At 38.0% G+C, this 14,159-nt stretch overlaps 1 protein-coding gene across 2 annotated transcripts in view; it reads right to left on the reverse strand.

Annotated features, from left to right (window-relative positions):
* Nucleotides 1-1,011: 1,011 nt before the first annotated feature.
* The window catches only part of VIPR2 (vasoactive intestinal peptide receptor 2), a 55,094-nt gene continuing 41,946 nt past the window's right edge, over nt 1,012-14,159 (reverse strand). For both annotated transcript variants that reach the window (XM_065050482.1, XM_005498558.4), the window contains exons 8-13: nt 13,960-14,020; nt 12,559-12,628; nt 7,297-7,388; nt 4,124-4,253; nt 3,995-4,036; nt 1,012-2,382 (exon numbers count right to left, since the gene is read on the reverse strand). In XM_065050482.1, the coding sequence (XP_064906554.1) occupies nt 2,209-2,382; nt 3,995-4,036; nt 4,124-4,253; nt 7,297-7,388; nt 12,559-12,628; nt 13,960-14,020 (569 nt within the window). In that variant the 3' untranslated portion in view covers nt 1,012-2,208. The remainder of the gene's footprint in view (nt 2,383-3,994; nt 4,037-4,123; nt 4,254-7,296; nt 7,389-12,558; nt 12,629-13,959; nt 14,021-14,159) is intronic.

The raw sequence follows: 14,159 nt of genomic DNA on the forward strand, positions 1-14,159 counted from the left end.
GAGTACACTTGAACGCTTGTCAAGCGTGCCTTTCTATCCTAGAAATCTGGGGAAAAAAATACAACCTGCACATCACATCTCAGGGAACTGAACAGTCCCAATGCCACGTCATACAAAGAAGCCTAGAGGGCACAGATGTATTTAGTTTAGGTATAGGAGCAGCCCTCAAAGCTCCAATATGTCTCCATATATTTGCAATTAAAATTGTTGACAAGGTTGTTCAGTGATCCAGGAAAAATACTAGAATTTAACAGTGGCTTCTGAGTCTAAACTTTTGGGAATATATTTAATTTAAAGAGGTGTAGGGCTTATCTTTAGACCCCATGGGACTGTCACGGGGCAGCCTATTTCACTGCAGAGCCTCATAGTTAACTTCACCAAGTGACAGCACAAAACACTGAATGACTGCAGGTGGTCAACAGCTTCTTTGAAGTCAAATTAGGCAAAGTAACAATTTGTCAAGTGATTATTGTTTAACTCAAATGATAAGTACTTTGTAAAGTTTAGTGTCATGTAACATTTACAGAATTATAATACGTGTTTTGCAGTACTCACGTGAACCATGGAGACTCTTTGGTCTCACATAACTTTGCATCACTCCTGGGTATTCCCATTAAAATAAATTGTGTTTGACTGATAACTAGCTAAATTAAATCAGACCAAGTAATGTATGGACCCTTTGGTGACTGCCAGCAATATTCCCAGTACTGGTAATATTTTCAAGAATGTATGTGCAAGCCTGCCAAGACCTGCCCTTGCTGCTGTTCTTCCCTTTACCTGGCAATATGCTGGACTTTGGATCCTGCCAGCTCCATACAGTCTGTTATTTGAAATATCAGGGCAAGTGCATTTATGGATCAGAGGAATTAATGCAAATATGTATTATTCCCACTTGCTATTTAGAATGGACATGGCTAAACTTGACCTGGGAAGTAAACATCATTTGGCCTATTTCTTTTAAAAAGAGAAAATGTTCTGTATATATTTATAAGAATCTGTCAGTTCCATGTATTTTTTTGTTCTTTTTTTTACAAAGTGGCTCCATAAGGGCCTTGGTGTTGTTGAGAATACCTTCTATTTATGCCTTTTATGGTAATTTTTAGGGATTCTGTCTAACTTTTTTTTTTGCTGGAGTCATGGTCAGGATTAAATTTTAAATCAGCTCAGACAGATACAGAATAAAACTAAGCAAAAAGAATTTACATTATTCCTTAAATGGGAGTTGTAACTTTATTGCAATATTCCTTGTTTTAGCTGCCAAGTATGTAGTTCTAGGGACACATTTCAATGAAAATATTATATAAAAATGCTACTTTCAGTGGGTAATATGCTATCCAAGGCTGTTTATCCTAGGCTAGACTGCTCTAGCAATAAAGCACCTCTTCAGAAAATTGTTTAACAAAAGATCAACACAAATCTCTGATTTTAAACAGAAGAGAACAATTGGTGATTGCAATTGCTCTATTGGAAAATGCTCATGGTTTAGTCAAAATTATTACATAGCCTGTTCTATATGGACTGCAAAGGTAGCCCTACTTTCTGCACCTAAACATTAACCCAAGCACTTCTGAAAGGAAAAACAGGATTGGAATAAAACTCTGTAGAAAGTAATACCTGAAATCTATACAATTAGCCAAGAAGTACTAACTTTTTTCCCTCTGTATAAATAACGTTAACAATTTCCTGGATTAGCACACTAAACTCCCAGTGTGGTTAATTATATTCTTACAGTTCTTTATTTTTATCTTGTTTTCCATAATTAGGAGAGAATTTCTGAATGCTCAAGGAAATAAATGTTTCCTAAAGTATAAATAAAGTGTAAGAAATTTTCTTGTTTCCCATCTCAGCCTTTTCAACACATACCAAAGCAGTCTGCGTTGAACAGGATACCATACATCTATCTTGTAGACATGCTGGAGGGTAAATGGACCATTATAGTAAATGAGTTTTTGTATAGTTATGGCTCATAAATGGCAACAGAACATCAGAATGAATATGGATACCATTAAAAAAAACCCCAAAAACCCAGAAAGCATCCATGGGGCAGGCCTCTCTGTTATCAACTAGTTGGTTGCACAAACCAATTTCCCAAATATCAACATGTACAAAAGCAAAGCACTAAACTGTATGTTTTATAAAATATCACATCAAGCTGCATAATGAATGATATATCCCACAGTTTTTCATGTCCTGGGAGAACTAGCTGATTTATATCATGGTGGTCTCTGTCTGCATAAATGACTGAGCCCTTGAATTCCGGTGGAGCTGAGAAACGCTTTCTGATCCATTTCGAGAAATCGACGAGCTGTGGAATCTGTAATCTCTGCCTGCTGTCTGTTTCCAGCACAAACTCCGCCATTTTCTTTTCAGCTCCCCTTGCACCTGTGTTAAAATGAAAATGCACAACAAAATGTTCTTTTATGTGAGGAACCTTTCCATGTTTATTTGCTGTCAAATGGGGACCTGTAGGAATAGAGTTGGCCGACTTTTAAAGGTCACCTAGTCCAACCCCCCTGCCATGGGTAGGGACCTCTATCACTAGATCAAGTTGCTCAAAGCCCCATCCAATGCAATCTTGAACACTTCCAGTGCTGGAATATCCACAGCTTCACTGGGCAACTTGTTCCAGTGTCTCCATCACACTCATAGAAAAAATTTCTTCCTTACTTGCAATCTAAATCTACCTTTTTTCACTTTAAAAGTGTACCCCCTTGTCCTGTCACTACAGGCCCTGCTAAAAAGTCTTTCTCCGTCTTCCTTGTAATCCCCAGTCCTTATACTGAAAGATCACAATAAGGTCTCCCTGGAGCCTTCTCTTCTCCAGGCTGAACAACCCCAACTCTCTCAGCATCTCTTCACAGGAGAGCTGCTCCAGCCTTCTGATCATTTCTGTGGCCTCCTCTGAACTCACTCCAAAAGGTCCATGTCACTCTGGTACTAAAAGACAATCACCTAGCTTGACCTGCTGGCCACGCTTCTTTCAATGCAGGATATGACTGGTCTTCTGGGCTGCAAGGGCACATTGCCATCTCATGTCCAATTTTTCATCCCCCAGTTACCACCAAGTCCTTCTCTGCTGGACTGCTCTCAATCTATTCGTCCCTGATTTTGGGGACTGCCCTGACCCAGGTGCAGGACCTTGCACTTGGACTTGCTGAACTTCATGAGGTTCACATGGACCCACTTCATAAGCCTGTCAAGGTCCCTCTGGATGGCATCCCTTCCCTCTAGGATACCAAATCAAAGATTACAAAACTGAAGTGAAGACTGTGCCTACACTGTCTGAGGAGATGTCCCAAGGCCACTTTCAAAATCGGTTTTGTATCACTTGTGCTGCAACATTAGCTTTTGATATCTAGCTATTAATCACATGTACTTAAAGCACAGAATCAAATGATTAGCCCAAAATTATGCATCTCCTGAATATCAAAGACCAGAATAGCACTCAGGACACCTGCATGTCGATTCCCTGTGCAAGCATCTTCTTCACACAGGTTCCTCCTGTCAGACACTGCATGCTGTTTCATGTATGTTCTACCTTAAAAAGTGGCTGACACCAAAAGGAATTATTTGCGTCTTCCTCAGTTGAGATTAGGAGAGCTGCTACATGCTGAGCACTTCTGAAAATCTGCTGTTGTTCTGGCAGATTACCCTTAAACACTTATTAAATGTTTTTTCAAGTTTTGGATAAATTTCTAGATTGCTGCACCTCAATTGCACAATCCACATTGCTTCTGACAGAGGTAGAAATAGATTCATGTTAAATGACAGAAGACACATTTACTAACACCTCGGTTTGCAAGGAATTAGATTTCAAACAGCTCTTAACTCTTCACCCAAATACACTAATTTCTCCCGTTGAGTAGAAACTGCCAAATATTTATTCTACAGATAGGAATGCAAACATCCTTCTAAAACAGCTTAATGTATCAGAACACAATTGTAGGGGCTGAGAACAACATTTAACATCCTCAGTAGGAAAGGTGACACTTACTTCACTGTTCAGAAAACAATACAGGACTGCAACAATCAACCCCTGGAAAAAAGACAATATTCCTTAGTTAGTAGGCAGCACCCACCTAGGTCAATAAAACTTCTTTTGAATAAAAAGTTTTGAATTTACCTGAAAAGATCCCAAACACAACTCAAAGATTATTTTATAATTATTGGAACTGCGGTCAGGGAACAGAGCAAACACAGTGTAGTGAACTCCGAACAACGGAATAAGCAACAACGTGGATTTTGCAAGCCTCCTGGGTAAATAAAAAAGCTGGAGTTAGTGATAAGCTCTCATTTTATTTAGATGCAATGTCATTTACATAAACCTCATATGACTTCAGATTTATAAACAGTCTTAGTAAGACTCACTTATTGCAAATTGTTTGTGTTTCAGGCTTGCTATGAGATTAGCCACATAGTAACCTCATCAATTAACATGTGCAGTTCCACATTACATTGAATTTTCTGACCTCACACTCTTCCAAAAGCCAGCAAAGGGCTGCAGGGCCTCTCAGCAAAACAAAGAGCATTTTTCAGTTGCCCCTGGACAGCAGCAGGGTGTAGGACCTGCTCTCTGCTCTGTCTCTCTGACGCACATCCAGCCCCCAGCCTGGTTTCATGGCACGGGTTTTGGGGTGAGGTTTTACTGCGTTATTCCATGGGACCACATTCAGCAAATAGGCGTGAGCTGCCGTCAGATCTCACAAGGTATTTCTTACATGGCATAAAGGGTTTACAGTAGAAAGGACTAACGCCTTTCTCCAAAGACATACTGACAGATCCTCTTGTTTGGGAGGTAAAATCTAAAATTTCTCTCTTGAAATTAAATAATTTCCTTTAAATGAGCAACCATATGTTGAGTCTGTATATTGCACATACACAGTATGCGAATGATACGTAGGAAATGTAACCCAGAATAATGTCATTTGTGAGATTTTCATTAGTCATTTCAGGTTTATCCCCAAATACTAAAATCTCATAACTATACTGATGGTATTAAGTAGATATCATTAACTAATGTTTAATGTTGATTACATAACACGTTTCACCCTAAGACACTGAAGTTAAGGAAGAAGTTTAGTTATTAAGCAGAGCAGCTCTGACAAACTGTGAAACCACTGAAATGATGAATTGCCAATTATTCCTTATCTGTCACTTATTTCACTCTAATAACATCAGTTTAATATATTATGCAGGGCCAGTCATGCATGATTATGGATGTCTGGTATCAGATCAAATTGAAGAAATTATAATGTTGAGTCCTGTAATTAATCACTGTCTCAGTGAATATAACTTGATTCAACAATGAAATGATGCTGTCATGAATTCACTTATTTTAACCGAAAACTCAAGGTATTTCAGGCAGTTTTATTTTTCCTATGTCAGTCTTCATGGCCTTGCTTTGTCCATAAAGTCCCAGACGCTGCATCTGTTTATGTGGAAAAAATCAGTTCTGACAGCAGAGTTTCTCAAGAATAGTAAAACACTCACATCTAAAGGTGATACCAGTAAGTGGGACAAATAGGATTTCCTTAGCAGAAGAAATTCATTTGCAACTAGGGGAGATGATGATGGAAGCAAATTTCCCAGTTTCCGAAGTGAAATGGAAAACTGATTTTATTTGAACTTAACCTTATCCGCTGTGAAAGTAAAACAAGCAGCAGAAAGGATGGAAACAGGTACAAGCAAGGGGGAAAGAAGGGAAGAAAAATGGTGAATTGCAAGAGTAGTATTCATTTTAGACTCCTTGCTCACTTTCACTCCATTCTTGTTTTAATAATATTTGTCTAGCTGATGTTACTTTCTCTATACTGCACTTATGTTTTAGTGAAGGAAAAGGACAGATAAAACAGCCTATTCTCTGCATTTTAGAAAATGCATTTTCATTTTGAATAACGAGCTTTCCAGACCTTTAATTTGCTCTGTAGATGCAGCATTTCTTGAGGAGGTTGATCTACTGTTCCCATGGGTATCAGCTAAAGACCATCCAATCCAAACTTAATCAGGCAATCAAATGGTAAGAGCAAAGAATTCACAGTGCTGGATAATGAAGGACAAGGCTGCTATTAATGAACAGTTTTTCCAATGAAGTGCTACAGTAAACTGTGGAAAACAATGGGACTGATAGGAAGGGAATGCCCCATTTTCCTACAATGCATAAATACCACAGGGAAACCAAAGTAAAGTTCCTATCACAAGGAGTAAACTTGAGGGGATTTCCAAACCACAGGTTGGTCATTGTGCTAAATAATAATGTGGTGACTGCATAATTTCATCTAGGTTGATGTGGTTCTCCCACATGTTTAGTTAATTCAAGCAGAAAACACAAAAGGACTCTTGTGGCCCTACAACGAAAAGCGTCATGTCAACCTGCTTGTGACACCTTTTCCACGGCACATCAGCATTCTTCTCTTTCTGCATTTCATGTGTCATGTTGTTTACAAAACACTTGAAGTCCTAGTTCTTCTGGCTTTAGAGATATGCTTTACTTTAGCACACCATGTATGATCTGCTTTTAGGACAGGAATTCAGTATTTTTGAAATGAAGAAGAGGTGTTATCCAGGAGCACATTTTCAAAGGCCACTTCCATGATTTTGAATTTTCAGTGCTCAAGTCAGGATTAATCATTGAAATATCATATTAACATCCTGAAGTGTTAAACTCTCTGTCTGTATCTGGGCTTTAAAATAAGACTTATTACAACAGACTCTTGATTCTGGATTACAGTATCCAGCAGCTATTATAATAAACAACAAGTAATATGGCAATGTAATACAGAACAAATCCAATTTTAACAATGTATTTAAATTGCCTCCCAATACTGCTTGATTCTAAGGCTGTGGAAACAATGAATGTTAGGATTTGATGTTCAAACCAAAACACAAAAGAAGAAAGCCTAAACAGAAGTGAAGCTGATCTAAATCAGAAACACTTGTTTTCCTCTAAGAAAATAAAGAAGCTATTCTAAATGAACACAAAACGTTGTATTTCACTTTTTACTTTTTGGGAACAACATAACTTCTTTCCAGCTCTTAGAAGACATGTAAACAGTACAACAAAATAGTTTGTTGGTCTTAATGAAATTGCATATTTTAAAGTAAATTTTGTTTGATATACAATTTATGTTCTTCTCTATTCCATCATAGTGATAAAATCTTTATTAAACCACATCTAAAAGTACTTATGAATTAAATGCAATTATAGTTTCACAGCAGTTGTTGGTAGTAGGTTTCAGCAGAGGAAATCTTACAGAGGTTATTTTGGTTCTGTATATAGTATCTAGAAATACAACTCACTTGTACTGTGACTGGTCATTTCCTCCAACATCTGGAGATCTTAACTTCTGCAGTAAGATTCTTATAATACTAATGAAGAGTATAAAATTCACCTGAAAAAGAAAACAAATATAATGGTTATTTCTGCCCACTCTGCTCAATACACGGCACAAAAAAATGCTTATAAAGTCAGACAAATCAGCTCAGTGGTGGGTGTTGTGTTCCTCCTGCCAGAAAACATCGAGTTCTACATGGTCAAACCTGTTGTCTGTGTTTGGCCTCACCAGGTTTGTTATGTTCAGCACCCTTTTGCATGGCCACCAGTTCTAGTCTGGCTGGCAAAAGCCTTTGAAAGCCCCAGTTGTCCCACACCTGCCTCCAGAAATCCCTTCCTTCCAAAATCTCAGCTGAAGACAGGTTTCCTAGCAGGGTGGGACATCTGATGTGATTTGATGCAACCAAGCGTTGTCCTAAATTGTCATGTGGATCCACAAGGAAAAGGTGACTCCCATATGAAGTTTTGATTATTTCTTGCCTTAACTTTTAATATTTTCTGTCTGAATGACAGAAAGAGATTGTTGCACAGGTGATCTGTCCACTTCAATCAAGCATTAAAAGACCCTCTCACAGGTATCTGTCATGGATATTGATGGAGATATTATCACTGAAGGAAGTGGATCCCTGCAGCCTAAATCTTGTGATGGCCCTTTGAGATAGCACAGCAGTATCATTTTATTTCAGATTTTATTTCATGGATAGGCACTGGCATAACAAAAGTTGTGATCAGACCCTGGTCAATCTAGCAAATTGAAGTATAAAGCTTAGTAGATTCTATGTCTCACTTGCATTATTTCTTCATCCTTGGCTTTTGGCATCTTGTGTTCACCAGCCCTTCTGGTGCTGAACTGTTTGGTGTGGTATAGAAAATAACACACTAAATATATCATGCCCATACTAAAGGGAGGGAACACTTCAAATCCACACCTTCACAGCAATGTGAGCTGAAAACTACAGCTACATAAAAGCTGCATCAAATGCACACATTTCAGAAGAAATCAACCTAGAGAAAAACGTTTTGTCACTGTGAAAATGAGCATTTTATTGTTTTTAACTAACCCCACCTCGAAGCCCAGAACCGGGAGGTTTGGTACCCACTGCCTCACTGCTATAAACCTATAGTCTCTGCCTTGATGTATTGTTGGAACTTTTCTTTTTGCAGTCTTAACAACTGGGCTGTAAGCTTTTCAGCTTCAATGAATGTCTGTGTCTTCTCTGACATACCCATTACAATTTATGAGGTTAATAAACAAACTATGGTCATTACCACTTCATGCCCCTCTGTATTTAATAATTTGTTAGAAATGACAGGTGAAGGGAAGTGACAGGAACTGACAGGTATTAAATAAAAATTAGGAAAATTAGACATGTTAGAAAATATATGGATTTACTGAACTTAACATACATTTTTCATGCAGATGATGACTTAGAAGTTTTCCAGGATGAAGTCTCCTATAAAAGTAACAGGCAAAAGCCTGTTATTGCTGGTCGTGTCTACAGACTTGCCATAACAGAGTGTACAGACCAAGGGATATACATTTAGTTTGTGATATGCACTGAAGCCAGTATTAGTGGCTAAGGAGAGAGCTTTAATTTAATTATATATTTGTTAGCCACAAAATAGAAGAAGGACAAAAAATCTTTATCCTCTATTTGCAAAGGGACTTCTTCACAGGCATCCCTAGTTTCTACTATAACAGAATAATCTGTTATCTGCTTGGTTTCTGAAGCATCAAATAATCTGCAAAACTACACTCAGTGACTCATATTCTTGACTGACACTCATGTGTTACTTTTAAGTCTGTTTTCAAGCACACACCCTTCTGTCTGTAAGCATAACCTTGGATCAATGAAAAAAATACATTCTTGATTGGAGCTTGTAACAGTCCTTGGCACTACTGAGCTTGTGAATCCAGCCAGCTGAAACTGGGTATTAAGATCTAAATGTGGCAACTGCCACTGAATTACTACAATTGTCAATTAATTTATCTAAGATTATTATTGAGTTGATCATTTATTAAAATCCATTATGGGATATATCTGATTTAGAACAGTATATTTCAATAAAATATGAAAGAAGAAGTGCCCTGGAATTTTATATTTAGTATTGTGGCTTTTCAGTCCCATAACATCATTTGAGCATAATGTGTCTAAATAGAATAAGTATATACTGTTTAATGAACATCTGAGAACAGAAAAATGAGAAAATAATGTGAATCCAGAGAAACTGCAAGACACTGATGACAAATGATGCCTCTTTAGTGGAGTAACAGCAAGATGCTGCTGGTACCCTTTGCTTCTGGTTGGCTTCCTCTGACAATAATTTTTGAGTCTAAACACATTGCCTGGGCATGTAGAATTTAAAGTTGTCTTCACTTCGCTTCTTTCTTGCTATTTAGTCCCTTACACTCCCTGCAATGTGAGATAACAAGACAAACATTTCTCAGTTACTCTGAGGTGACAGAAATCTTGTTTCCACCTGAACATCATTCCTGCCCAAATGAGGGCAGTTTATGCAAGTGGAGGTATGGAGAAGGCAGCTGCGGAGGCCTTTGCTAAATGGTGAATACGGGTGACACCACATTAACTCTTTGGAATAGTCACTCCCAATTAAATAACTCTGAAATACACACAGCTCGAAGCATGGAAGTCTGCCAAATAATTTTTCTCAAGCAAAAATTGCCAGGAGGAGGCACCAGGGAATGTTTCTGACACACTGAGTTAACAGAAGCCACCCCCGCTTTGAGAAGTGACTTCAGAACTTTCTCTCACAATACTGTTTACTGTTGGATAATAACCTTATAGAAAGCAGTGAAAATGTTTGGAGTTAACACAGAAATTAATGGAAGACAGTGAATAAGGCATGAAGATTGAGCAGATTTCCTGTTAAATCCAATGTAGTTAAACTATGGTTCTTTAAAACCTTTGCCTGATTTCCTCTGTCTTTCTAAAGCATATTCATGGCACCATCCTTACAATCAGGCTCTATGCTACTCATATTTTCTTCATTCTTCTTCCTCGTAAAGATTTTCCATATCAGCCATACTCTGGGCTTCCTTTCGTGCCATTACATGAGACAGTCAATCAGAGTTCTCAGCTTAGGTGTTCTGCTCTCCTTTATTCTCCTGAAATTCAGCTTCCTTCAGATTTTTCCTGTGCTCACCTCACTGATAACTTACACAGATGTCCTTCCTACTGCTGAAGTCATTTGTTATTGCTGATCATCCTTGTCACCATTCTCTGTGAGTCTTGTCACGTTACACTCCCAAGCAGACTGAAGGCACCGTGTGATGTAAGTACCTCATACTTCTATTGAGAAGCATCATGACTCTTTCACGACAGCTGTCCAAAGAACTTGCAATGATCTCTTTTCACTGCTGAATGGCAGGCAGCACTAAACTCATTATTCAAAGATTTGAATTTTCAACTTCTATTTTTTCTAGAAAAAATATGTTTCCATGAACATAGTGTTTTTCACTCAACAATGACCAATATTAAGTGACATTTCACTAGCAATTCCTGCTCTATGAATGCATGCTCTCCTTTGCACAGCAGTAAGTTTGCATGGCATCCTAGCTGTCACAATGGACGTTCTGGTTGTAGTTCGGTGCTCCAATAACATATGTTACTTATCCAACAGGAATGGGTGAGTATCACTGCTTTTATAACTCCCTTTCACAACTTAACTTCTCAAATGCAAAATGCAGTTGATCAAACAGCTGAAGAATCATCTAATCGGAGAAGTAACTGGCTTCACACAGTTCACACTGTAGAATCACTTGACTCCCTTTAGTTGTTCTGAAATCTAAAACATGCTGTTTAAGTGAAGAAACACATCTGGAAGGAGGCAGCAGATCCCAAACATGTGTACCTGGTAAGCCAAAAAAGGTCATTTGCAAAATATTTCCCTGTGTCTTACAATTCCTTTGTATCAAATCAGTAATAGAACCATTGAAGAAAAAAAGGAGAACGACAGTTAATTTGCCTCAAACAGTGACTCTGCTCCGTGTTTTATGATACACTGGACTTGCTGACTGACTAGTTCTCCATTTTCGTAAATCACAACCCCTTCCCAGTCTTTGCTAAGATCCAGCTGAAATGCAAGTCTGGCAACGAGGACGTGGATAACTTCTGTTTCCAGGTCTAGGACTTAGGAGAAGCACAGCTTTCTGGCACATGAAGTCTTAGCTGCCTATCAGCTGTTTAAATTGAACATCCAGAGAACAGACATTCATCTTTCTGTAAACACCAGCTGGTTTGTTCTGCTTTTATTTTTCAGCATATTTTCTTCACTCTGGACCATCCCCCATTTTCCAGCTCCTTTGAGGTTCACGTATTATCTTCCTGCTGTAGTTCTGTTGAATGCCAATTTCTTCATATCACAAAACATCTTTTCTGTGAGTCCTTACCTTATGTCATTTCACACATATGCCTACTCTGCTATCTCTTTAAACACTGTAGAATTCACTCTGATGAAGATGATAGGAAGTTCTCTCAAAATAATTTTCAGCAGGCAAGCCCAAACATAGTGTGGGCTCTTGAAATGTTGTGTAATCTAATAATGTCCTAATTTTTCTGACTAAAATGTTAAAAATAAGACAAGTGTATCTGCAATGTATTAATTTACACTGTGACTGTTTTCAGAAATAGAGATAAAACCACAGTATATTATGTCCAAACTTAATTGCACAATCATCACAATGAATAGGAATTTTATTATGCTATTCCAGTAGTTCTAATGAGTTCCACATAGGAAAAGCCCAATGAAACATTCTCAAATGATACTGTTTTGCAAATACTTCATATGCAATATATATTCTAGTAAGCTACCAATTAAAGAAAGATATACACAGTCATAGTTTTTTATGGCTGCAATAATGTCAGATTCTCAATTGCAGGGCTATCTATTTACATGCAAAATCAAATCTGCAATTCATTGGAAAGTATAATTAGATTTTTGCTTCCCCCAGGCTCATAAACAGGAGAGATGTTAAGGAAAGAACAACATACAAATAAAAGCAATTTTTCATTTAATAGGAGGCAGATAAATTTTGAAGGCAACAAATTTTAATGGCCTTGGCATCTGTTTAACATTTCTCCTACAGTGCAATTTCTTTTCATTAAAACAGAATTCTTGCCTTTCTGTAACTAGCAGAAAAGAATAATGGCTATATGCACTGCACAATGCTGAACTGATCTATAATTCATGCTTCAAAGTTTACTTACTATAATAGAAATTAAAATTGGTATTCGTATAACCCACCAGGGACCACCATGCTCATTTGTATCCCAGCAACTATAAAAAAAGAGGGAAAATGATGTTGACATTAATATCTGGCAACTAAAACTTATGAGGAGAAGTATTTCTTATATACAAGCCAAAGCACACTGAAATAACACTTGCTCTAGCCTAGAATTTGGCATTCAATCTTCTGCTTTTAATTTTATTACCCTGGTTTTAAGATGCTTATGCAAATCAGCTACAACATTAGACACACTAGACTGTACTATTAGACATCACGGAGGACATTGTCTGTAGGTAAACCAAGCTTATTTTCACCTTGTGGAAGGACACTTTTTCCAATAAACTCTTCACACCAGCCTCTGGATAGCAGGAAGATCTAAAGCAACTGACAGCTACAATTGGAATGACATAATTCCTGTGGGTTATTTAGGTTACCGATGGCTGGAACTGGTTTACAAAAATGTGAGACCAAACCTGAAACTTTGGCTGGAAAAAAGAAAATTTAATTTTCACTGTGAGCTCAGCACTTTTTGTCCAAATAGTCTGAGAACGAGCACTCTGAAAGATTAATCTTAAGCAAGGGCAACACCCTTCAGAGTTCCTCTAACTGTGAGCGCAATGACAAAGGAAAAAGTAGTTGGCCTTCGGTTTACATGTTAGAGGTCTTGCAAAGAAAACTTAGAAATTATTGTAGGACAAAATTTTTCAGTTTAATTGCAGAGTCAATTGAAAAATATAAGTCAGGCTGAAAAAAAGGAGTGTGAAAACCATTTGTCTCACTAGCTAGGAATGTTCTTCCACTTCCTGGCACCAGCAGGAGCATCAAGTCTGACCTTCCTACAAAATTCTTATTTCAATTCCCCTTCCCAAGCCAGGAGCCAGGCCTAGCTCTGGTTAGTCATAGTTTTACCTGACTTCCTGCATCTTACCTACGTTTACGTCGCATTGCTTCACTTCTGGGAATGTAATTTAAATATACCCAATGTTATCTAGATTTCAATCTTCCATTGCTAGTTAACAAATTAGAATACCCAGCATCATACTACACAGCAGCACTGGACCCAAGGACCCCCACTATTTTAAGCATTATTTTGACTTCCAGGGCACACAGCTCTAAATGTGGGTCTCAAGGGGTAACACTAGTCATAACCTATCTCTGCCCTCTCCTGCCCTTGGAGCTTTTCAAATAAACAGGAAGCATAAACAGTGTGCAGAAAAGCTCCTCAACACCTGTCCCTTTATGACCATTATCTGGAATTTCAGTTCTGTGCTCATTTCCTTCAGATCAGCAAATCACCCATGTATGAACGCCACCATATCCAAGGCAAGGATTGCAAAGGCACAGTTGGAGGCTTTAAGCTTTCTCTCCCCCATAAACTTACCCCGTGTCCTCTAAAATGATTCTTGTTACTGTCCATGTAATAATGAATATGGTAGGAATTCCTGAAAAAAAAAAACAAAGAGGATTAGAGGATGGTCACAAAAATATAAGTTCACAAACAAAAAAAACTTCAGCCTTCTAGTAACCGGTTATTCCCCAAATATGCAGCATATAGTAAACAGTTTAGTGAATGGAGGGAGA

This window comes from Columba livia, chromosome 2, assembly GCF_036013475.1.
Source record: "Columba livia isolate bColLiv1 breed racing homer chromosome 2, bColLiv1.pat.W.v2, whole genome shotgun sequence".
NCBI classification, from domain to species: domain Eukaryota; kingdom Metazoa; phylum Chordata; class Aves; order Columbiformes; family Columbidae; genus Columba; species Columba livia.